A 26,821-nucleotide genomic window follows, 5' to 3' on the forward strand; every position below is an offset into this window, starting at 1 on the left:
CCCCATAATAATTTAAGTCCTATTGTAATATAAATGCAAACAATATATAATTACGTCTTGTAATCCGTTTTAGAGATGGCGTATTAATGTCACTTATTTTTATTTAACTATTTTTCTATCTGACAGTTTCCATTTGACAGGAACAAAATGAACGAATGAACGAATGATTTTGGCATAAAGTAGTCGCAAACCCGAAACAATGTGTGCACACGGCGACCACACTTTATGTCACTTTGTGTCATGTGTCGACCCTTCCCCATTTCTGGTAACTGTGTCGACACGGCGACGACTCTGCGACTGGAATTGTGACCGAAACAGACGGTGTCGACACAAGATGTGTCTACACCGCGTCGTAACGGCGACTGGAAATGGTTGTATGGGATGCCTATAAGATACCGTTATTGATAAACATCATCATCATCATCATCATATCGGCCTTCTATCCCCACTGCTGAGCATAGGCCTACAAGTCTAAAAAAGGCAAAGTATTAAAAGTAAGAAACTAAAATCTAAAATTTTCCGGACTAAGTTTGGTGGAACTTGCCGCCTATTTTTACCTACCTGATACCTCGAGCAAGCAAATGATTCAGCAGGTTTGCTTGATTGTCACTATCAAAAGCAAAAGAGTTACAATCTACTGCTCCTCCTTTTCATAGTTTCATAGTAGCAGTCATCATCATCATCATCATCTCAGCCTATATACGTCCCACTGCTGAGCACAGGCCTCCTCTCGAGCGCGAGAGGCCTTGGGCTATAGTCCCCACGCTAGCTCAATGCGGATTGGGGACTTCACATACCTTTGAATTTCTTCGCAGATGTATGCAGGTTTCCTCACGATGTTTTCCTTCACCGAAAAGCGACTGGTAAATATCAAATGATATTTCGTACATAAGTTCCGAAAAACTCATTGGTACGAGCCGGGGTTTGAACCCGCGACCTCCGGATTGCAAGTCGCACGCTCTTACCGCTAGGCCACCAGCGCTCTTCCGCTAGGCCTCCAGCGCTCTTCATACTCTTCATAGTAACAGTATGCTGCGTAAAACACAGTGATCACGCTGTAAGTAGTGTAAGCTGTAACGTAGTGTGTGAACCACGTAAACTAGGTAGTCATTATGTGGTCTCCGGACCACCTCAGTGCCATCACGAAGCCGTCAGACTTAAGGTAGCGTACAAGTTCAGGCAACACTGGTATAGTCAGCCAAGAAAGTGGTCTACCACTTTTCGACTTTATCATCTGATTGATAGCGTCGAAAAGTGGTAGACCACTTTCTTGGCTGACCGTACCTATTACTGCAGCAGTATTTTTTTTTTTATTATTATGAATGGGCTTACTCATGACCACAGACTAGCCGAGGCGTAGACGTGGCCTACGATGGAGCGAGCTCGCCCAGAAGGTGCCTGTTGCAGCGCAACATCACTGTCGAAGTTGCTGTCACAAATGTCGAGAATCCGGACAGCAACATCCATTTGGGCAGCAATGCAGCAATGCTGTCGAAGTAATGTCGAACCTCAATATTTTTGCAGTAATGGAATTGGCACCCAGCCTGTGCAAAAAAAGTGGTCAATGGAAGACGCAATACTTAAGTCGCGCTTTAAAGTAGGTACAATTTAAAATGAAAATAAGGTAAACGTACTAGTGCTCGACATGCTAATGCCCAATAGATGACACCTTGCTGTCATCTGTATGACATGTACTGGGACCGCGTCGAGCACCAGTACGTTTACCTTACCCATAAAGACAAAATAAGAAACAATCACACATGGGCAAAAAACCGGACAAGTGCGAGTCAGACTCGCCCACCGAGGGTTCCGTACTTTTTAGTATTTATTGTTAGAGCTGCAACAGAAATACGACATCATCTGTGAAAATTTCAACTGTAGCTCTAGCTATCACGCTTCATGTACAACCATGACAGACGGACAGACGGACAGTAGTTAGGTTCCCGTTTTTACCCTTTGGGTACGGAACCCTAAAAATACCTAAGTAAATCTCGTAAAAACTCTACGGGTACGAACCGCGTTTGATCGAATTTTAAAAATGTCACATCGATCTGTATTATTATTGTGATGAGAAAATATTAGTGCAATGAAGATTTCACTTTATAAGTAGGTACTCATTATAAGCCGAAATCAACATGAAAATTGAGTACGCAATTAGCCTGATAAATACAGCATTCTTATCACTATTTTTACATAAAAAAACCTCAAAAACTCAGGAGACATTCAAAGGCTGCTTTTGGACATCCAAATGGGCCATTAAACAAACATAAGTAGCGACTGACAAACAGACAAACATAATTTACAAACCTCATTTGTTATAGCCAACGTTCCACCCAAAATGACGTCTTATTTCAATTAAATAAGGTCTGTATTTAACTCAGCGTAAAAATCAAGATGCGAGGTTTCAAAAATTATTTTTCATATGCTCACAGACAGTCACATTTTACAATTTTATATTCTCTAATTTTAACCAACGTTACATCCAAAATACAGTCTTATTCCAACCACATAAGGTCGATATTTAAGTGAACATCAAATTCAAGATACGAGTATTCGTGGATTATCGCAGCGTGAGAGCGTTCCGTTTCACGCAATTAGGGAATTCTTTCCTTTGAGGTGCTCTTAATTTGTTGGCCGAAGGTTGACAGAAGGTTTTGTGGTCAAAAAGGCATATTTTAATAGTTAATTTATGGCTGTTAAGACCTTTAACAGGATAGAGGTCCAGAATGTTATGTTCCCGGTCCTTTTTTATGTACTTACATACTTTTAACTTTTAAGGCCATGAGTTTGACTCGTTATACTATAGTGGTCCTGAATAAGATGACTCTCGCTACGCTCGTGGTTCTAAAAGTGCAATCTAGGGTTAAACAAACACCACAATGTTTCACCACACCAATGCGAGTAAAATAATATAATAACTGTAAAATAATCGCTATTAAAAATTGTTTAAATTTCAAATCATTATTTAATTTAAATATCAATTCTGCCATCTAACATGAGGAAACAACTTAAAATTTTCTTCAACTTACTTTTCCACTCTTGTAGATAAAATACAACTTTTTCATCAGTTTTTGAAGAACAAAGAGAGCCTTTACAAGCTGGTGTGGTAAAAAGATCTTTATTGATCTCTTTTGTCGGCATGTCGGTACTTCTTATATAAGATAACATTTTTATTACACACTTCCACATATTAATATTCTCAGGGCATGTAATTATCTCTACATCTTGAAGTGTTTTACTGTTAAAAAGAGGAATGTCGTAAGTCAAACAAATGTGTATTCTTTTAAACCGTTTTTCTTTTAAAATGTTTATTATTGAGATGTCGAGAGTGCCTTGGGTCCCGACAAATGTTGTTTTGATTTATATGAGATATGAAATTCATATAGTTAACACTTGTTTTTTGCAGGGGTAGCAGAAATTACGGATTTCTATTTGATACGGCCCATAATTTTGGCCACCAAGGTCAGTCAACAAACGCGAAACGAAATTAAAGATGCGAGTGACCCTGCCTACGAAGCAGGAGGTCCCGGGTTCGAATCCCGTTGAATTCGAACATTTTGTCCCTTAGTTATGGAAATGATCTATATCTGTATCTAAGTACCTGCGTATTATCATCTTCCTCGCGTTATCCCGGATTATTCATAGGAGCCTGGGAGTCCGCTTAGCAACTTATCTCAAGAATTGGCGTAGGGACTAGTTTTACCTACGTATTATAAGTACTCAATATATGTGAGTACTTATAATACTAATATCGTCGCGTAATGCCCATAGTTTAAGCTTAACTTAGTTTGGGGCTAAGTCGATCGATCTGTGTAAGATTGTCCCCAAATATTTTTTTATTTATTCCTTGTTTCAAATATCGTACGCGACATTTTTTCTTTTCCATAACGGTAACGGTACGTGTTCCGAACGGGGACCGCCTCAAGGAATTTTAATTATATTTATCTCAAGAACAGATTTATATGTGTCAGATAAATTTAAGTTAAACTTTATAATGTTAGGAAAAAAACCAGGCAAGTGCGAGTCGGACTCGCGCACGAAGGGTTCCGTACCATAAAGCAAAAAAAAACGGAAAAAAAATGCAAAAAGAAAACGGTCACCCATCCGAGTACTGACCACGCCCGACGTTGCTTAACTTTGGTCAAAAATCACGTTTGCTGTATGGGAGCCCCACTTAAATCTTTATTTTATTCTGTTTTTAGTATTTGTTGTTATAGCGGCCACAGATATACATCATCTGTGAAAATTGCAACTGGCTAGCTATCACGGTTCGTGAGATACAGCCTGGTGACAGACGGACGGACGGACGGACGGACGGACGGACGGACAGCGAAGTCTTAGTAATAGGGTCCCGTTTTACCCTTTGGGTACGGAACCCTAAAAAAGTACAGTGGTATCCAAAAGTGATACATACTTAGTACATCGGATTTTAGAGGGCAAATTAAAAGACAAGTAGAGCTATAACTAGACCAAGAAAGTGTGCAGCTATTTTGATAGCATAACGCAGTGCAAGTGTTATTTATACGTTATTTCTTCGTTTGACGTTTAAAATAGCACTTGCACTGCGTTGAATGGAATCCTCATACTGTTTTTCTTGCCTTACGTTATTCCTTCCTTCATATTTCCTGGCGATACGCACATTTAATCAAAAGTGGCTTTTTTTACCCTGACTAATGTTATGGTGTGACCGCATAAAGATAGACTTCTCGTTTTCAGGCACAAAATAACCAACCAGACAGACAGTCAGACAAGACTGAAAACTGACCATCCACCATCTGCGACTAGCAACAAGGGGTCACAGAGTCGTGAGAACAGTACCTTCTAAGGGCTAAATTAATCAGTGATTTTAACCAGTTAACACGTGTGTACTTTGGTTAAAAGGGCGTAAGCGCCATAGAAATGGGAGAAATTTAATGCGTTCTGTAGAGCCGGCGCGCGCGCAGCTATCGGGAGTGCATCTGGCGTTAGGGTTTGGTTACATTATTTAATCGCTCCTCTTATGGCGCTTGATTCCGGGACTGAATTTGTATTGCGAGGACTGGGAACTCCTGACTGTATTACTGCCACAAATGTCAAAATCATTTGTAGGCAGTAGTAATGTCACACTGTAAAATTACTTCAGTAACTGCATTGCTGCAGGAAAAGTTAAAAAGGTAATTTTATGGAGAAATTTATTCTTATTTATTCATATAAAATAAATTTCCCTATAAAATTTCGGTTTCCCGGAAGATACCTTAAGCGAACTCTGCAGTCTCTTATAAACGTTATGTTTTTTCTCAACTTCGCTTACCTCCGTCTCAGTGGAAAAACACCTTTATTTTGTCCCGACTTTATAGTTCGTTTTTTTTAGCATTAGAAAGAACTTGCAAGAAGGTAAGCGATCTTGACATGTCTTTTAATTGAAAAACGCTTTTTAAAAATCAAAAACTATTACATATTTGCCGTAACTTCAAGATTGTTTACCTTATATCTAATGCTAAAAAAAAACGAACTATCGGCGCGATTCGAACTTTAAGATATCGCGCCGTTAGACATTCACTAGATATGAAATAGTAAAGATATGTGACGTTCCACGGAAAAAGGTACCTTATGGCGGCTGGCGCTTACGCTTATTATTAACGTCGCTCAAATATTCAGTCGGGGCAATGGTACCTTTTGCCGTGGAACGTCACATATCTTTACTATATCTTATCTAGTGCATCTCTATTTCATTTCCCGAATCGCGCCGTATAGCTCTCCATCTAAAAGTAGCGGCGGCCCGATGATGCGCCCTGACCCTCCTAGCGAGTTGTTTATTTGTATGTAACGATACCGGAGAAAGTGCTTTTAATTAACATTTAATGGCGTTTCCGAGATGAAGTTATTACTCCACGTTTTTTACTTGAACACTTTAAAGAAAATAATCACGATAGTGCTTCCGGCCATGTAATAAATCTAGTTAAAATACTTAAAGCCCTCCCTCTTCACTGAAAAAAAAGTAGTTGAAGGCGTTGATGATGATTCGGTATCCTGTTATCAAGGACATCATAGGGCTTTGAACGCATTGGATATTAAAAAAAAACTGCACTTTGATAAAAATCCTAGACCGATTTTGTTAATTCAAATTCACACAAATGTCAAGCTGCTTTCATGTATTAACATACTTATTTACCTACGCTTTCAAGATGTAGTTTTATTGCAAAAGTATTATTAGTAACATATTATTACACTGGAACTCAAATGTAAGTATTAGACCACACGTGGTAAACATAAGGAAAAGCTAAATTATTATCAATTTCACTGTTCTAATTTAGCTTTAAACGATAGAAATTCTCACTATTTTATTTAGGTACCTTACCTACACTAACTAAAAGCTGCTGAAAGTGTAACGATCTAGAATTCTAGACTTCTAGAATGAATATAACTTTATTCTGCGTGTAATAACTGAATATCAAACATATTGTCGAAATGTGTTTCCAGCTCTGAAACTCTCTCTCAATCAAGTGACAATATTATAATAGTGAATACTACCTGGCGACTTAAATTTTATTATTTACGATAACGAGACTTAATTGAGTAAAATTAACATTTAAAATATCGAGTGATACCCCATAGTGTGCAAAACATTCAAGTCGACAAACAAGACCAAGTCACAGAATAAATAATAGTACAGAAGACTCACTCTCTAACAAAACGCGTCTGTTACGATCAGCACAGATATGGCCCCTAGGTGGCGACAGTGCCACGCGCGGCTTATGGCTTTCCCCAAAATTAGGGTGGAACGGATGTACTTTTAGCTACCTGTAGCAAAGCGACGATACCGCGGAGTGAGCCACGCCTGACCAAGTGCGGGTAGTTCGAAAAACTCGCGCAGCTAGATGTTGATGTCAACTTTAGCCAGTCTTCTACGAGACCACGGGGACAATGCCGTCCTCGAAACGTTGGAGGTCAATTTAAAACATGAGTAGTCTTTATGGTACAAAAATAAGTTCAAATGAAATTAGTAAGTCTTCGCGATTAAGAGTTTTCAATCAATTTCGTCGTGAAAGTTTAATTCAGAGACTTAATTTTATATTTCAGTCAAAAACCCAAATAAAAAAGCTTCTGTCTTCAATCTCGTACTTTCTCTTCCCTAAAACCCTAAAAATGCGCGTCTCGTCAGTCCAAAGATTTATCTCCGGCGAAGATAAACTATAATAAACAAAGTGATAGATACCGAACATAGCGAGGTGTTTTTATTGCCTCTACAGATGATCTGAGGAAGCCGCAGTGGAATTGTGGTCAGTACCTTGACTGTGCCCTTATATCTCCTAGTGAGTATTATATTCTTTGCCTTATATTATCTTGATGAACTATGGAGGTTATAGGGATAGTCAGAGACTAAATTAAATTAAATTATTCAAAGACACATTTATTGTATATTTATGAATAGGTGACACAATATTATCCATTAGCACGTTTAATAATGGAGTCTGTAACCTCCGTTTTAGCGTTTTTAGTAGTATCCTAAATAGCTTGAGTCAACTCTTTAATAACAAACTTAAGAGCCCTTCAACGTGCACACTAGCGCCACAGCTAAATAATCGTAATTATTTAAATTTAACGAAAGATATTGAAAAAAGGAGGCCGCTACGTACTGCATTGTGTACTTAAGTACCTTTTGAATACATCAAACCAGTTTTTATGTTGCTGGTTTCGGCGATCTAGGAACTCAAAACAAAAACGGCCGTTTTAACTTTGGACGCCTAGATTGACGAATCCAGCAATATAAAAACTAGTTTGATGAATTCAAAAGGTACTTAAATACACAATGCAGTACGTAGCGGCCCCCTTTTTTCAATATCTTTCGTTAAATTTAAATAATTACGATTATTTAGCTGTGGCGCTAACTAGTGTGCACGTTGAAGGGCTCTTAAGATCAGACCACAATGGATACACAGTGTGTAGTGCGTCTCCATCTACAGACGGAGACATATAGGTCCTAAACCTACCTACCACATAAGAATTTCGATCCGATAAACTCATTAATACCTATGAAAAGTGATTCAAACCCACGTTCTCCTCTCACGTATAAAAGTCATTCGTCTTATTCGTTATTAAGTATTAACGAAAGTGATAAAGTAAATTAAGCTCAAAAATGTAGACACATAATCATTACCAGATTTGTACGGTAATTTATTTACACATAGCCATGTGTTATTGTTATTAAGAGTAATTATTTACTATTCGCACTTTCGAGTATCTAGTTCTGGCTGTGTACGGAGTCAAGCTACTGCTTACCATTGGCTGTGTTTAAATTAGTATTAAATAAAGAAGACGCCGCGTCTCTGGTATGCTTTTGAGTATTTTTATCGATAATGTTGTACATATTTTGTTCGGAATTCACCGATTAATTAACATCTAACTGGCTGCATGCCATTACCTTAATATACCGTGACAAACTTAATTACTAATTTATGAAAATATTAAAAATTATGAGGCAGTTTATTAAGGCTCTATTACAGAATTAACATGTTATAATAACAATCCAAACACCGTTTTATTCTGGACAGTTGAGTACCACTAAGTAACAGTGGCGAGACGTCAGAGTTCCACCGGCTTGCCCATCAAAAATGCCGTGCAATTGTATAGTGGCAATTTAAATGTATAATATAGAGTAGGTATTACATGTAGGTAACTTATAATTTGTCACCTTTTTATTTACCATGTCCATGTAGGTGGTAATTTCTAAGAGTAAACTTGAAACTGTACCATTTTAGACAGCTATTGTTTACGCAAAAGTCAAAACTGTTCTCCATCTCAGCTTTTTCGTCTAAGTTTTCTTAGGTAGTTATAGATGTTTCCTTATACCTTTAACAAAACTCTTCTTTGTCCACCAGGTCGAGCAGTCCTGGACCGTCTCTCCAGCACCACAGTAACAGATGGCACCGTGGAGCCAGGCAGAGAACTGCTACCGGAGCCCCTGGATGTGGCTCCGTTCTCGGTGGTAGAAGCCAACGCCACCTGCGGGGACAATGGGGCTGAGGACTATTGCAGAGATACGCCGGGAAAGTAAGTATTTGTTATCTTGCTCGCTCTCTCTTTCTAATAGTCTATAGGTATTGTAATAAGTATTATTTGAAATAAACAACAACCATATCTAGTTTGGTCTAAAAATGAATCTTTATTCTTCTGTTCAATCATAGACACAAAAACATAAAAGTCATAGACAAGCTAAACATACTCTACATCTCCCTTTTCAACATAAAGTAAAATAATAAAATATAAAGGTTAAGAATTAAATACTACACACATAATCGTTGAGATGCCTAGGAGGTCTAACATCTCTGTTAGATCTTCTGAGAGGCATTGGAAGAGCAGGTGCCTCAGCAGCACTCGTCGACTCCATCTCAGACTCAGGAGTTGCAGCTGGATTCAAATCAGTAGCAGGTGACTGCTGGACAGCGATCTGAGACCAAGCCGACTGTACATGTGGTTGGACAGGCTCTCTACTTTTGTCCACTTTGATGAACCACGAGTTCCTAGTTTTTAAGTTTCCATAACAGTCTTTTATTGTTACAGATCGTGGATTACTGGTGATTTTATAAACCGTACCTGGTTTCCAAACACTACTATTTTCATTTTCTTTATATACTATCTTTTGCCCTTCTTCAAAAATGTCACTTCTAGGTTTTGTGTGTTGATCGTAGTATGATTTATTTTTATTACAATTATTCAGTAATTTATCTTGTATATCATTATGTAGTTTTGGTTTTAATAAAGCTTTATTTATTGGAAGTTTGGTTCTACAGAGTCTATTGCACAACAGCTCAGAAGGGGAACAGTTAAGACTGATAATTGGGGTATTTCTATATTCTAACAAAAACAACTCAATAAGTCAATATCAGTTTTCGTTTCAGCAGATTTCTTTAGAAACCCTTTACACGTCTGCACTGCCCTTTCTGCAGCTCCATTGCTCTGGTGATAATGAGGACTTGAAAACACCGTTTTAAAACCCCATTCGATGCTAAAATCCCGGAATGCTAGCGAGTTAAATGGCATGTTATCGGAGTATATAACCTCTGGTATGCCATGCGTTGAAAATATAGTCTTCAAGATAGTAATGGTTGCCTCGGCTGTCTTACTGTTGAGTTTGTGTAACTCGATCCACTTTGAGTAGTGGTCAAATAGCGTTAAATAATCATTATTTCCATATTGCAAAATGTCTACGGAAATATGCTGAAAAGGCAGTTCAGGTAATTCTCTCATAACCATTGGTTCTTTCATGTTGTTATTAGAATGTTTAAGGCACACACTACAGCCATGAATGAACTTGTCTATATCAGAAAACATATTCTTCCAGTAGAATAATGTTTTCGCTCGAGCTTTGGTCTTAGACATGCCGAAATGACACTCGTGCAGTTTTGTCAGTATTAGTCTTTGTAGAGATGTTGGGACGTAAAGCCTTTGGTATATAAATATCAAGTCATCCTCAAAGCAAATGGTTTTTCGGATGTCATAATAGAATTTCAGTTCAGTCGGTACCTTAGATACAGAAGTTGGCCATCCTTTTTTGAAAAAATCAATCAATTTTGATGCTACAGGATCTACTTTTATTTCTTGTCTCAATTGAGATAATATTGCATCTGAAACGTTAACACTGTGAATTACTACATTGAGATCACTATCACAGTCTTGACTAGCCGTGGAGCAGGCTCGACTTAATGCATCTGCAATGTGCATTTGTGTACCTGGTACATGTTTCATGGTTAAGTCGTATTTACTTAATTTTAATTTTATTCTCTGCAGGCGAGTTGACGGAATGTCATGTAAGTCTTTTTTCATTATGGAAATCAGCGGTAGATGATCTGTCAACATAAGAACTTTTTGACCATAAATAAATGAGTGAAACTTCTTACAAGAGAATAATACAGCAAGAAATTCTTTCTCTATCTGACCATAATTTATTTCAGTCTCTGTTAAGGATTTTGAGGCATAATAAACGGGTTTATTATCCTGCAAAAGTACACAACCGATGCCTGTCTTGCTCGAGTCAGTCTGAATCACGATCTCTTTACTGGGATCAAAAGTCTGCAGAACGGGATTCGTCGATAAGATAGTCTTAATTCGCTCAAAGGCATCGGTATGAATTTTTTGCCAGTCAAATATCGTGTTTTTCTTTAGTAGATCTCTCAATGGGGTAGTAAGTGAAGCCAGATTGGGGATATATGGTCGTAAATAGTTGATTAGACCTAAAAGTCGTTGTAAGTCAGACTTGTCATTGGGTCTGTCAAAATTTGTTATAGCCTTAATCGCGTCGTCATCGGGTCGGACTGTACCATTTTCAAATATTTGCCCTAAATATTTAACTTGTCCAATCATGTATTGAAACTTCTTTTTGTTGAATCGAACATTACATTCCCTTGCCTTTTCGAACACTTTAGATAAGATGTTATGCATTTCTTCCTCAGTTTCTGAAAAACATAGCACATCATCAATATAGTTTACAACACCATCAATTGAGCTAAAAATGTCAGATAACCGTTTCTGAAACACTTCTGACGCTAATACAATGCCAAAAGGCAGACGATTAAATTTATATGTTCCGAACATTGTGGAAAATGTGCAATATTTTGAGGAAGTCTCAGTCAAAGCAATGTGCCAAAAGGCGTCTTTCAAGTCTAATACAGAAAAGTATTTAGCATTCTTAATTTTTGCAGATAAGTCTTCAATAGTAGGGATATAACAATAATCTTTTACTATCGCGTTGTTAAGATCTTTCGGGTCTAGGCACACTCTAATAGACTTATCATGTTTTTCAATCACCACTAACCTGTTAACCCATTCCGAGGGTTCCGTGACTTTGCTTATTATGCCGAGACCCTCAAGTCTTTCCAACTCTTCTTTTAATTTAGGCCTTATTTTTAGAGGAACTCTGTATGGAGGTTTGGATGTAGGTATAGCATCAGCTTTTAATTTGATTTCGTAAGGATCATCAAACTTACCCAAACCTACAAACAAGTCCTCATTTTCACGAATTAATTGCTGTTTTCTATCATCTCTAGCTTCGATAGATGAAACTCTTTTTACTAAATTTAAACGAACACACGTATCTCGAGATAGAATCGGTGTGGCGTCCTCTTTTCCCGCGATGCAAAATGTTTCGGAGTACATCTTGCCATTTACTTCTATGTTGAATGTTGCTAATCCTTTGACTTGCGTTTTGTAGCCATTCCAGCTCTCGAGTGTCGACATTGTTTTCTTGAGGGGAACAGGGTGTGAAGATACGATCTTTTCATAGATGTGTACCGGTAATATGTTCACATCAGCTCCTGGGTCGAGTTTGAATTGCACCGGATTGTTTCCAGGCAGTGTTACTTTTTGGAACCACGCTAACGAGTCGACAGACATGTCTGATGTAACAGACTCTACATAGTAATCAGAATCATCTTGCAGGTTTACCTCATTTAATGTGACTTTACTGGAACGACACATTTTAGCGAAATGATGTCTCCGTTTACAGTTGACACACGTCTTATTATACGCCGGACATTGACCGTAGATATGATGGTATCCACAGTTCGAACAGGTCTTCTGGGTGCTCTTAGGCACTGTGACCGCATTAACATCGGGTTTGTTGTCAGTTATATCTTTGACGTGTGCATTCGTGATCTCAGAGATTCTGAGCGATGACACCACATCGTCCAGGGGTGGATCTCCTTTCTTTATCAACTTTTTTTGACAATCCGTGTCACTCGAACCTAATACAAGACGGTCCCTTAGAATTTCATCTTTATTTTTGAAATCACAATCATTACATAATTGTTTTACGTCAGTCAAATAATTGTCAAACGATTCTCCTGCTTTCTGATTTCTATTATAAAAAAGGTACCTAGAATGAAGTATGTTCTTCTTGGGATTGCAATATGTTTCAAATACCTTTAATGTATCTTCGAGAGTTTTTACATTTTCCGACTTTACATCTAGTGTGTTGTAGACGGCAAGAGCCTCCTCACCAATTAGATTTAGCAGAAGTGAGATTTTTCTTGCCTCTGTCACTTCGGAAAGACCCGCGGCATTCAAGTATATATTGAATGATTGCTTGAATTTTCTAAAGTTCTCACTTAGGTTCCCCACCAGGGATAACTTGGAAGGTAAATGATATCCTGTAGCCATACTTGACTGCGCCATGTAATAAGTATTATTTGAAATAAACAACAACCATATCTAGTTTGGTCTAAGAATGAATCTTTATTCTTCTGTTCAATCATAGACACAAAAACATAAAAGTTATAGACAAGCTAAACATACTCTACAGGTATACTCCAACTATTACGACGCATCACCCTTTTAACAACATCAAGAGACTGACGGCAAAAGACCAAGCAAAAGTGTGATAATAGCATAATTCTTGCCACTAAATGTGAAGAGGAGTCCGAAAATTTTCTATAATACCAAGAGAACTGTCTTCTATTTAAGCATACAGTCTTAGCCCATAGGCATAGGTTTAGCCCATCTGAAATTATGCAGCTTGACGCATATCCCCGCTGAAGAAACCATAAAGAGGCAGAATGACACATAATCTCCTTTATGCTCTCTTCATATTTATCTATGACCATGACATAATTACGTTCTGACACTGTTTATACAAATGTCTGTAAACTGTTGATTATTCTTAGGTTTTAGTGGATTATGTATAATGTAAAGCCAAAATTCTACAGGTGTTTCGTCTCTACTCACACTTTACCTCTTACTATGTAGCTCTCTCTCTCTTCCTAGTCGAATCCTCATGTCTGAGGGTCGTGACCACCATAAGTCGCTCTGTGCTGTAGTGCTCTCCATCCTGGCCGATTGCCTTCCTCAAGGACCCTGGAACCCATCGCGTGTAATCTCTTGAATGGCGTTGAACCAGCGTGTGGGTATCCCTCCATGTTTTCGATGGCCTTCAGCAGGCCCAACTAGCAGAGCCTTTTCCAGGCTATCAGGTTCACGGCGGGCCAAGTGCCCAAAAAAGCCAAGCATGTAGCTATGTAGCTTTTTTTTTTTGTAATTGAGTAATTGATTTGAGTCAAACGGTCCTCGCTAGAGATACGGGCGGCCGTTTGCTCTTTGATTCAGTAAGAGCTGTGTTGGTAGTGGATTGCGGTGTCTGTTTAGTGGTTTTGGACAGGTTCCCACAATAGTACGGGTGAACCTGCTCCAAGTTGTTGGTAGGGAGGTATTCGCCATGATGGGCAGCAGAACTGCTGCAAACCAGGTAAGGGTAAAACCCTCAAGAATCTCAACAAAACGAATACAGGTAATAACCTATATTATATTTTGTTGAAATTCCTGAGAGTATCTATTATATATTTCGTGTATGTTATGAATGAGTCCAGTGTTTCTTCTTTTCCTGTGATATGTTTTATATTGTTCAGCTATGTAGCTAGACCAGGGGTCACCAAACTTTTTTTCCTGAGGGCCATATTGCGCCCTAGCATTTTCGCGCGGGCCAATGTCGGTGCCCAGGGGTGAGAAGGGGGGGGGGTGTACATCTGGTTGCTGCTGTTAGGGCTGAACACTGGAGCCTGGCTCCCGCGGGCCGGATTGGACCGCTGTCGGCGGGCCGGATTGGAACGCTTCGCGGGCCAATTTTGCCCGCGGGCCGGGGTTTGGAGAGCTCTGAGCTAGACTATTCATTTTCTATTTGTTTTCAGACGCGGTGTGGTCTGCGACGTATGCGAAGGCCTGGATGGTCCAGCCGCCCGCCGTCACCCAGCTTCTTACGCCATCGACGGAGACCCTAGTACCTGGTGGCAGACCCCTGTCGGCGTAGCTCATGTTACCCTGGTCGCTACATTACCTGATGTGAGTACAGTAGTTTTGAAGACTATAGCAGGGTTTTTAAACCTTTTAACCGCTTAGAATTCTTCATCGCGCGAGCTCGTGTCACCGCTAATACGAAAAGTTTTGTCTTAATTATCAGACTGCGACGAAATGAGCTGGATATTGTTTGTCTTATATCAGACGACGGCGGTTAAAAAGTATTAGTGTAGTAAGTTCGCGCCATTAGTGACATCACATAGCATGTAACTAATCTTGTGCGCATGCTTCTAAAGCTATGAGTAAACATAAAAGTAGAGCGTTATATCGTTGTCGTCCGCGATAAGTACGATACGTCTGCAAAAGTTTAAGACGCAATTTTTCTGCCACACCACTCGGTGCGTCAAAATTTCTGGGTTCTGCAATCCTGTCAAATTGTGGATATCCAATTGAACTTCAGTATGGCGAAGCGAAGTCATCTCGAGATTTTTTTTTTGTTTTAGCTTATTAATGTAATGATGTTTAAAGTATATGATTGATTATGCAGTGAACTCGCATGGAATATTGTAGCTAAAAATTTTAGAAGCATCAGTCTTAAAACGCAGTTTCCGAGTGAAGTGTTAACAGACAGAAGTTACTATCGCATTCATAATATTATTTAGGATAAACATAAACATTTAGTTACCATCATACATAAAAATACCACAAATACTAAAAATCTAGATATACACATTAGGTACTGGCCCTTCTAAGGACGCTAATCGTTCGTACATCCAGTGGTATCCCGTTACCTTCCTTATTCACTCATTTACTATTTCCGCATCAGTTAAAACAACCGTAACTGTCTGGGAGATAAAATGTAACATGAAACTATGAATCTGATGTGATTAGTTTTGTCTACGTAAGCGACTATCTTTAACCATATATATTAGGCAGAAGTAGTTAGACGTAGAAACTAGGTAAATGTAATGTCTACTGATATGAAGCGAAATATATATTATAACTGTTTAATATAACGTAATTCTGTCAAGGGGGAGGCCTATGTTCAGCAGTGGACGTCTTATGGCTGAGATGATGATGATGATGATGAATTCTGTTAAAGATTTTATTTAATTTGTTCATGAACCTCTTCTTCTTCCTCGCGTTGTCCTGGCATTTTGCCACGGCTCATGGGAGCCTGGGGTCCGTTTGACAACTAATCCCAAAAGTTGACGTAGACACTAGTGTTTACGGAAGCAGGCGTGTCTCACTCCGCGATTTCGTCGCTTTGCTACAGGTAGCTAAAAGTACATTCGTTCGGCCCCAATTTTGGGGTTTGCCATAAGCCGCGCGTGGCGCTGTCGCCACCTAGCGGCCATATCTGTGCTGATCGTAACTGACGCGTTTTGTTAGAGTGAGTCTTCTGTACTTAGTACTACTATTTATTCTGTGACGGAAGGGACTGCCATCTGACTTCTACGCGAAAGAAGTCGTGGGTAGAGACAAGTGATAAATATGGAAAAATAAGGTAGCCATTTCGTTCGATTATAATGTCCCTTTAAGGTTTGCCTAGCTCATACATGTTCTTAAAATATTTTATTTGAATTTGATCTTTATCAAAACTGCATAAGCCTCAAAATTCAATACGAATTGCGTGGGCTTAGGAAGGTCTACATTATTTGTAATTCAGTAATAAAATAAGTAAATAATTATACTTGTTTGTATGATTATCTTTATGCTTCGTAAATATAATTTTAATGTCTTTCCTTATTGCAATACTTGAAATTACCGTAAATGCTAGTCAATAATATACTAAAATTTATAATCAATATTAAATTTCATAATTATTTTCTCCGTTAGGCTTTATTTTAATCAAAACATAACATACCTGTTATCAATTTTCTTCTAAAGTATTATCGAAATGCGTACGCAAAGAAGTTCCGCTACTCGATACTAGATGGCGTAAATTTCAATTCCACTTAACAGCGTTCTTTGGCTGAGAAATCGTCAATCAAATCGACGGTGATAAATCGAATATAAATCATGATTTATACCTCACAATAAGTGGTAAGTGGTAGAAATAAATTGGCATTCACTTTTTATTGAAACAAGAGTAAATTCAAGTAAGGAACGTACGTGAGTTGTGACTTTCGGCAATTGTAGCAGTATTTAACCGCCATTTTGTATTTTTTAAGTCCAAAGCGCAAGTTCGGCAATTAGTGTCAGAGTTTATTGCTTTTAATTGGCGTTTTGTGATAAAGAGGCGACCTGTGTTGCCATTAATCGGAATGTTGTCACATTTATCACCGTAATTGGAGTTGCTCGTTGCTTTAGGTGTAAAATTGGTTGCGAGTCCGGTGGTCCGTTAACGTGGTTCGCGGTAGACCCTCTGACCTCTTTAATATCAAAAATGCTTTCGTAAGTATGTTCTCCTCTATGGACTCTGTATGGAGGCAGAGGAGACGCCCTTGCACATCCTCACATGAGTCACAGAGTGCCCTTGCCTAATGCGTACTCGTGACCTAATCCTGGGCGGGCACATATTGCGCCCGGAGGAGTTAAAGTCTCTCGTGATCAAAAAGATCCTGCAGCTGTTTGAAGTTGCAGGTTTGGGTCAGGAGTTGTAGTATGTGGCAATCACAATAGATCAGGAATGGTTGCAGTGATACATAGGCTTTGGAGCCTTATATAGACCCTAAAAAGAAGAAGATGTTCTCCTCTATAGGTCGCAATTCTCAACCGATTCTCGTGAAATTTTGCGATAATTTGCAGTTGCAGTTCGATAATTAAATTAATTTTTCTGTCGTCTACCAAGCTGTCAAGAACAGCCCCCCCTCTATCTACCCCGACCGGAGATCTCCGTCAATTATTTTGCACCCCGTATTTGTTACGGCCAGAGATTTCCGGCTATTTTAACCCTAGTCGGAAAGCAGTTTGTTTTAAATGAAATTATAGCTGCTTTACACCTTCCAATTATCTCGGGTGCAAAAATAATCGGTCGTAACAAATACGGGGTATCCGGCGCATGTGGGGCGCGGAAAACAAGGGCCACGAACAATTGGCCGGAGATCATCGAGACCACAGGTTAAATTATATTTTTTTATCGGTCCAGTTTTGGAAATTTTTGAAACAGGCGGAGCCACACATTTGTTCAGTTTTAAATAATGTGAGCCAGGTCTACAGCTCACAGAGCCATCTAGTCTAACGCTAAAGTATGTATTAAACACTGAAGTTATATTCGGTGGCCAAAAAATAAGTGCATTCCCATTGCCAGGGAGGTTGTGGCCACCCTGTATAAGTATTATGTAGCATTATTTATCGTCGTTTTACATAATATAAGCGGGACTTACCCACTCTAAACGTATTACTCGTATCTTTCGGTAAAGCACGCCGCTATCAGTAGGTACTCGAGCCGATCTAGACATTCTAGACAGGCTATAAGTATAGCCTACGCTTAGCAGTAGATTAAAAGCAGGGACACACCTATCCCACGTACGCAACGTATGCAACGCATTATGACATCCCCTTGAAATTTGTACGCTTAGAATTAGTTATTTGTTTTACAAGGGGGCAAAGTTGTTGTTTAACCGTTCGTGCTAATATTGATACCCGAGCAAGCGAAAGATTCCAAAATTGAACCACGAGCGTAGCGAATGGTTCGAAAAATGGAATCTTGAGCGTTGCGTGGATTTCAAAGCACGAGGGTTAAACAAAATTTGCCCCCGAGTGAAACACTAAAATTTTCACCACACCAACCCGAAGCAAATATTAAATGTAAAATATCAAACAAAATCAAACCAAATCAATTCTAAATGAATGTTATTAAATATTTACCATCCAAAATCATCATTTAAAAGTCAATTCTACCAGCAAACAACTCAAAATTTGCATTCGATTACTTTGCCTCACATGTGGATAAAATGCAACTTTGCTATTCGTTTTCGAAGTGCAAAGTAAGCCTTTCCGAGCTGGTGTGGTGAAAACATACTTGTCATACGCAACGCATGACAAGTATGTTTATAAGCATACAACTTTCAGGGTTCAGATTGTCATAATGCATTGCATACGTTGCGTACGTGGGATAAGTGTGTCCCGAGCTTAAAACGTCTATGTTGGATACAATAAGTACTAGAGATGGGTCATTGCCCATATTATTTACTAAGCGATTAGAGTTGGACCAAGAAAAGTCTGCTACGATTTTGATAGCATACGCAGTGCAAGTGTTATTTATACGCCATAATTTCATAGCAGTTTGACGTTTAAAATAACACTTGCACTGCATGTGCTATCAAAATCGTTGCAGACTTTTCTTGGTCTAACTCTAATATTATATTTACTGTAATGTTACCAGTAATATAACCACTCAACAGATAGAAAGATAGAAATATAAATAAAAAACTACTTACAACTAGGGACCAAACCAAAATATTTAATTAAAACTTTTTTGATTTGTAATAGCTACACTTATAACGCCACATATATTTTTATATTTTTTATTATGTGAAAGGTATGTAGGGTCATTGAGCTAGTTTCCGTCCATGCTCTAGTTTTCGTCCACTTGACGGATTATATAATCAGCAATATAACTATCCATATAATTTTATATGGTCGTTAAGCCCTTTAGTATTAGACAGTTTCCCCTTAAGTACTAAACTGTGAAGGTATTCCGGTACGTCACGAGATGCGCTAGCGCCGCTAAGGACACCATGCGGACGGGAAATTGGGGACAAGTCCTGAAATAATTGTAAATTATTTTTTTACAGTTTTATGACAGTTTCGATAGCATACAGAAAATAAATGTTGTGCTCTAAGTACCTATTCTATTACCTTAATACGATAAGACTAAAGTCGCACCAATAAAAGTCTGCAGCATATTTGACAGCCCACGCAGTGTGTTATTTATACGTCATAATTTCATAGAAGTTTGACGTTTAAAATGACACTTACACTGCGTGCGCTATCAAAATCGCTGCAGACTTTTTACGGTCTAACTATATTTCGTTTTGTGACATAGCCAAAATTAAGTACTTATTTCAGTTAGGTGCTTCATGATCAGATCGAGTAGATTTAATTCGAGTACTGAGCAGGAAAGCGAACCCTGGCGCTAGGCCGGGAAAACGCTAGGTTGAAGAAGAAGAAGAAGAAGACTTTATGAGCATAAGTTTGCCATTGACTTTTTTTTCTTTAATTCTAAAGATACCCCTTTTTTCGTAATGTGCGTAATAAATGGGTCTTGCGTCACATTCTCCAAATACCAATACGTAACTTAAAAAAAAATCGAAAACATCCTCCAGCCACTGTCAATTTATTACCACATTAGCTTATCCAAAACGTCTTAAGCGCCTTTAAAGTGTATGAGACATACTTCCCTTTTTAGAGCACACTTAAGCGTTCGTTATAAGTATGAGTAAAACCAATTTAAGCTTGAACCGTAGATCTATTATAACTTTAAGCAACCAGAGATATATTTATACAGGATAGAGTAATTCTTGGGAATCACCCAGTTAAGTGGTGTTGCTACTAAATATCTTTTTTTAACGTTGGCGCCACGCTGAGGTTTAAGAATAGGTCGATGTTGTATTTTGTAATTTTTTTGTAGTTAATAGAAAATGGGGTTACTGTTGTATAAAGGAGGTCGTAAATTAGATATGGGTTAAATGATAAAATGGACACGTAGAACTATTAGGGATGTTTTTTTTTTCGGAATCTGGAATTTTGAAAGTCATGCTATATTTTACCTTATGAAACAGTTTTAATAGAGAGTTATTTTAAATTATTGTTTATTATTTATTCCGTTTAGCCTTATTAATAAATGCTGAAATTAAAATATTGGTAGCTTTTTTAAAAATAAAGTTTTCAGCACCTAACTTCTTACTTTTCTATTTGATGCTATAATTATCAAATAAAGAATGCTTGAAGGCATTAAGTTCGCTTTTGTGTAACAATTTTTTTATAATAAGTAACAATGAGGCTATTGCACTATACTAGTACGTTAAGAGCCCTTCAACGTGCACACTAGCGCCACTACTAAATTATCGTGATTATTTAAATTTCACGAAAGATATTTAAAAAAAGAGGCCGCTACGGACTGTATTGTGTATTTAAGTACCTTTTGAATACATCAAACTAGTTTTTATGTTGCTGGATATGTCAATCTATGCGTCCAAAGTAAAAACGGCCGTTTTTGTTTTGAGTTCCTAGATCGACGAATCCAGCAACATAAAAACTAGTTTGATGTATTCAAAAGGTACTTAAATACACAATACAGTCCGTAGCGGCCCCCATTTTTAAATACCTGTCGTTAAATTTAAATAATCACGATTATTTAGCAGTGGCGCTAGTGTGCACGTTGAAGGGCTCTTAATTTGCTACCAGATGGGTGAGATGGGATTTAATTTATCACAATAAATAAATCCAATTCTACAAGTTTCAGTATCTAATCGTTTGCGTTTATCAGCTAATGATATTAGTAACATGTTGATTATTTGCTACCCTGTCTAGATTATTATATATATAAAAGACATTCAACAATAAAAAATAAGGTTATCGACTTTTCCAAGTTTTCCAGTTTTTTGAAAAACTGTACGCTTAACTTACCGATTTTTGTGCACCTAATAATTAATCATTAATATGATCATGAGTATATTTACCTATGTTCTTATATTGCTGAGCATTTTCTTCATTAATAATATCATATAATAAGGTATTCGCGGTATTTCCGGATCGATACAACCTTCAAACCTTCAAGTAAAATACGCTACGCATCTTAAAGGCCAGCAACGCACTTGCAACTCCTCTGGTGATGCAAGTGTCCATGGGCGACGGTAATTGCTTACTATCAAGCGATTCGTCTGCTCGTTGGCCTCTTATATTATAAAAAAAGTAAAAACCCATTGGCATTACCACGCGAGTAAAATAAACTAAACCCTATTCATTCCACTTGTTTGCCAAGTAATCCATTCTATTAGGGTTTACTAATAAATCTTATAAATCAGTGTTTTTCAAACTTTATGGTGTCACGGCCCTCTATGACCACGAAATTTTTTTCGCGACCCCCCAACCCCATTTCTACGTTTTTATATCTATATAGAGTTTGTGCGAAATGAGAACACGGGGCCGATTTTTGAAATTCGACCGATCGATTTCGTGTATTTCGCGCATTAATATTTCCACTACTAGGCATTTAAATTCTACTAATAGAATTGAAAAAGAGTGGCCAATACCACTAGATTCCCAATTTCTATCGCTCATATTTTAAAAATTATATAATTATTATTTCGCCGTTTTCCATGAAATTCAAAAATCGATGAAATGAAATGTATGGGGTCCAAGGCCTATTGACTTCCTTGGAATGACGTGACCCTTCATAATTGTACATGTGTGCTCCGTTTCTAGAGCTGTATTGCCAGTAATTACCATAAAAATATTTTACTACAGCAACATTGCTAGAACTGGCTTTGTCTGTACGATTTCTAGGAACAAATCCAATTATTTTATCAAATATATTTTGATTTGTATTTTATGAAGTAGTCAAAGTCATATGTAAATTATTATTGATTTTTTGAAATATGTAATTTTTTATCTATTTCAGTTTGTCTTTGTCTATGTTCATAAAATCTATGAAGGGTAGACGTGCCTCTACCCTCCTTGATAAAATTTAAAAAAAATCTTTGTCAATAGGCCTCTTTGATAGGCCTTGATTTAGGTCTGGCCGGTAAGAACATAGACAAGACAAAAGTCTGTAATGTCAATGCTGTCATTTAAGTCATTTAACGCAAAAATAATTGTTTTCATATAAAACGATTTATTCACTTGAAATATATTTATTTAAGTACCTATTAATTAATTAATAAAAACTATGTCTATGTACGACGTACATATGTACGAGCAACATAATATATCTAAATGCGTCTTCGCGCAGACTTAGTTAAATTTAAACCGTTGCATCTCTTGCTGTATCCGGCAATCAATGGCGACTTCATCAATTATTCTTATCCGGATTATGAAAAGCCCTAATGTGTGTGTGGAAACCGTTGTAGTAAACCAGAAACAGTGATAATTTCAAGGTAATAAATATATTAATCTTTAAATAAAAATGAGCGTACTAATTACCAAATTCAAATATAATAATTTAATCTTACTATCCCCGTAAGTCCCGCGGACGCTATATCGCGTCCGAAATTATAATCTAAATTCATCATAGACGTAAAACCTCACATTGTTTACGAGTAAGCTGGTAAATTACCTTACCTACCTACCTTACCCTACCTACCTACCTTACCTTACCTACCTTACCTTACCTACCTACCTACCTTACCTTACCCTACCTACCTACCTTACCTTATCTTACCTACCTACCTACCTACCTACCGGTATCGTCTTGGGTCGTCCCATTCGTTTTTCGTCAAGTTCTTAAATTTGTCCTATTCTGCTTTCGTCACTCATTCTACATTGAAAGCCACCGACGATTGTGACGAATATAGAATGAGTGACGAAAGCAGAGTAGGACTAATTTAAGAACTTGACGAAAAACGAATGGGACGACCCAAGACGATACCTACCTACCCACCCTTACCTTACCTTACCTTACCTTAGGAATTAGCGACGTTAGTAATTAGGAAGTTAGATTATATTGTTTAATTTGTGACTATTTTGTTTTAGAAAGTGAATCAGCAGATGGCTTGAGCGTGAGATAATAATATAATCCTGGGCCGTCATATGATTTCTTGGAAAAAGCTCAAAGGGCACGTATCTGCTGCATATACAGAGTAGTTTTCCGGTGACCAAGAACGCTGCGTGGAGCTGTGGAGCAGAAATGTCCGATAACCGGATAGATGTAATAACAACTTGTAACCATTTGCCATATCAATGTATGTATTCATATGTATTGCTCCTAACATATTATGTTACATAATATGTAACATAATATGTAACATAATATGTGTATGTGTGAATGTCTGTACACTAATCCTAATAGGAATGAAAATATTTATATCTTAATAATACGTAACTTTTTGTAACCTTTTATATTTGACGAATTTTTAAATATAGTACCTACCTAATCATTATCTTATAACGTATTTCTTTATTTATTTGTGATATGCTAATTTAAGAGCCCAACAACGTGCACACTAGCACCACTGCTAAAATAAATAATCGTGATTATTTAAGTTAAATTTAAATTTTACAGGTATTTAAAAAAGTGGCCGCTACTGACTGTATTGTGTATTTAAGTACCTTTTGAATACATCAAACTAGTTTTTATGTTGCTGGATTCGTCAATCTTTCAATTCAAATTCGGCCACTTTAGTTTTGAACAGGTAGGTTGACGAATCCAGTAACATAAAAATTAGTTTAATGTATTCAGCAGTGGCGCTAGTGTGCACGTTGATGGGCTCTTAAAAACCTGACCCCAACAAAAAATAAAATAATACAAAAAGAAATTCCCTCTCCGGGATTCGAACCCAGGACCATTAGCTTCCTGAACTGGATTACTGCCAATACCCGCTAGGGGCGCTAGGCTAAACGGGTTGTCAATTCTAATTACAATGGTATCCTACCGAGCGCTAGTAGTATAAACGAACTTTTGAAGGGGACATTTTTTTGTATGGAGTTATCGTTCTTCTCCTAGTGAGTATTATATTCTTTGATGGGGTCCCATACATTCTACGACCTCTTTTCTCACAGTCCATCAATGGTCGATATCAAAATAAAAAAAACCGGCCAAGTGCGAGTCGGACTGGCAAAAAAATCAAAATTCATCATCTGTGAAAATCATCTATCACGGTTCATGAGATCCAAAAAAGCGTTTTGTGAAATTAATTCCCAGCAAGCTCCACTCCTTTTAATACCTTCATTTGGTCCTAAATGCGAATAATCTGAGTTTGCTCCTTCCCAGGAGGTGTGGATAAATTTTGAAAGCCTTGACATTTTACCTTGGATTGACAAAACCACTCGATTTTTTTTTTTTTATTGAAAATTTAACAGAAAAAATACAATATTTAGTACCTTAATCTAATGTTTCGCCAAACTGTGAGACAGTTTGTTGGCGGTGCGCTCTAAACTAATCTTAAGCTAAATAGGTACACTAATTATTAAGTGACAAGTTAAGTTATCATTAAGAACATATAAATTTACCTATATGTATGTATCCTAAATCTATCTTGCGATAATCTAACATAGGACTAATAGTGACATTTCATAACACGAACATAACAGGAAGAATTCTTATAATATTATAGCGGCACAAACGCTTTGTTAACACAAGAAAGTAGGTAGCTAGGTTAAATTTTCATATTTGTGTAGTAAAATCTGTTTAAATTTCGACTTCAATCTACCTATGTTCAATTTAGGTGTTTCAAGTAAAAGAGGGTACTCGTTATAAATTTTGGGGATCAAGTATTCTTTTGTTCTTCGACCATAATAGTTTTTTGCTGACGGTTGTGTCAATCTTATTCTCTTAGCAGACCTAGTGTCACGCTTACTTATTCTTGGTATTTTACAATCATCAGTGTAGTAACTATGTAACACATTTAAATATACAACCTTACAATGCACAGGAAGTATCTTACAAGTTGAGAAAAGTGTATCATAATTATGTCTGTGCTTTTTCCTGGTTTTATAACCGACCAAATATTTAATTAATCTTATCTGGAGTAGCTTTATTTTATCTAAATAAGTTTTAAAGGTAAGTCCGTAACAGCTGAGTCCATAGCTTAATAATGCGTCAGCAAGTGCATGGTAAACAATGTGCAAGGTGCGTTTATTAACAATTCGATTTAGGTGGTAAAATTGACCTAAAATAGACCTAAGCCTATTGCATATTTGATTTATGTGAAGTTTGAAATTGAAATGTTTATCTATTAGTAATCCCAGATACTTAAATTCCTCAACTACTTCTAATTTATTACAAGTGCAAATAGAGGAACCCACCGTCAAAATTAATGTCACTAACAGCAAACTAACAGCAAGGTTGTTGGGGATCAGACACTGGTAAAATATTTCGGATGTAACAATATTTTACCAAAAAAAAAAACAAATTCAAAGTGGCAACCACTTTTTACAATGTTTGACTAGGTACTAATTCACGATTTCAGATATCGATTTTTACCATAATTAGAGCCAATTTTCCGTCGGACGTACCATTTTTGAACTACAAGCAAAAAACTGAAAAAGAGCAGAAATTTCTCCGCAACTCCTGGAATGGAGCAAACTCGGATTACACTAATTTAGAACCAAATGAAGGTATTTAGACGATTTTCAGCTTGCTGGTAATTAATTCCTGGAAAAAATCTAATTTGACTGGTCTAACAGATCTTAACTTATTTAAGGTGGTTCTCCTTGCTCGATTTTCATACAACTTTCTTGGCACCCTAGCTCCTATTATATAGGGTTTCTTCACTTGTATATGTAATGTTTGGGTAGTATATATATTTCTGTCTTCGCTTAACGTAAAAAAATACTAGATTTTGATTAAAATTATTAAGAAAAAAGCCTTTGAATATTGGTAAAATTTTGCCTCATTGCTTGTTTGTGTGAGTGATGCTTATAGTATCGGTGTAATTCTAACATGGCGACTACATTTGACAAGCAATCATTTTTAATTTGTCAAAGGTGTAACAGATGGCACTTTAAAACCGCAACACAGATTACCTGTGTATTTTGTTTTATTTTCACTCAATAGAGGGAGGTATATTTAATGCACAAAGCATGTTACGAGTATACCTACTCATTTAAGAATCTCCTTTCTGATATAATTTCATTCCCAGATTTAATATAACTTAATAATTATTATGATTATTACACAATAAAATACATTTATATATTTATAGAAAGGTCAGTCCAAACAATCATTCGCGTTACGGTCGTACACCGAAAACCCTTGTGAATTCTGCTTTCCTTTCGGTAGAAATATAAATGTTCTCTGGAAAAGCCAATATTTATTGTAACAATGATTTTTAAACTAAAATACCTAGCTATATTTTTCTCAAAAATATATAGGTATGTGGAGAAAAATGTCATCTTGTAAATAAACAAGATTCTATAATATCTTCTGCTTATGCATAACAATAACATTAGTAGA

General features: G+C 37.3%; 1 protein-coding gene across 1 annotated transcript in view; it reads left to right on the forward strand.

The window, feature by feature from the left end:
* LOC134663380 (uncharacterized) overlaps nt 1-26,821 on the forward strand; it is an 81,932-nt gene that overhangs the window by 45,344 nt on the left and 9,767 nt on the right. The window contains exons 2-3 of the mRNA XM_063519743.1: nt 8,859-9,030; nt 14,655-14,805. Of these exons, the coding sequence (XP_063375813.1) occupies nt 8,859-9,030; nt 14,655-14,805 (323 nt within the window). The remainder of the gene's footprint in view (nt 1-8,858; nt 9,031-14,654; nt 14,806-26,821) is intronic.

Source organism: Cydia fagiglandana, chromosome 4, assembly GCF_963556715.1.
Source record: "Cydia fagiglandana chromosome 4, ilCydFagi1.1, whole genome shotgun sequence".
Lineage (NCBI taxonomy): Eukaryota > Metazoa > Arthropoda > Insecta > Lepidoptera > Tortricidae > Cydia > Cydia fagiglandana.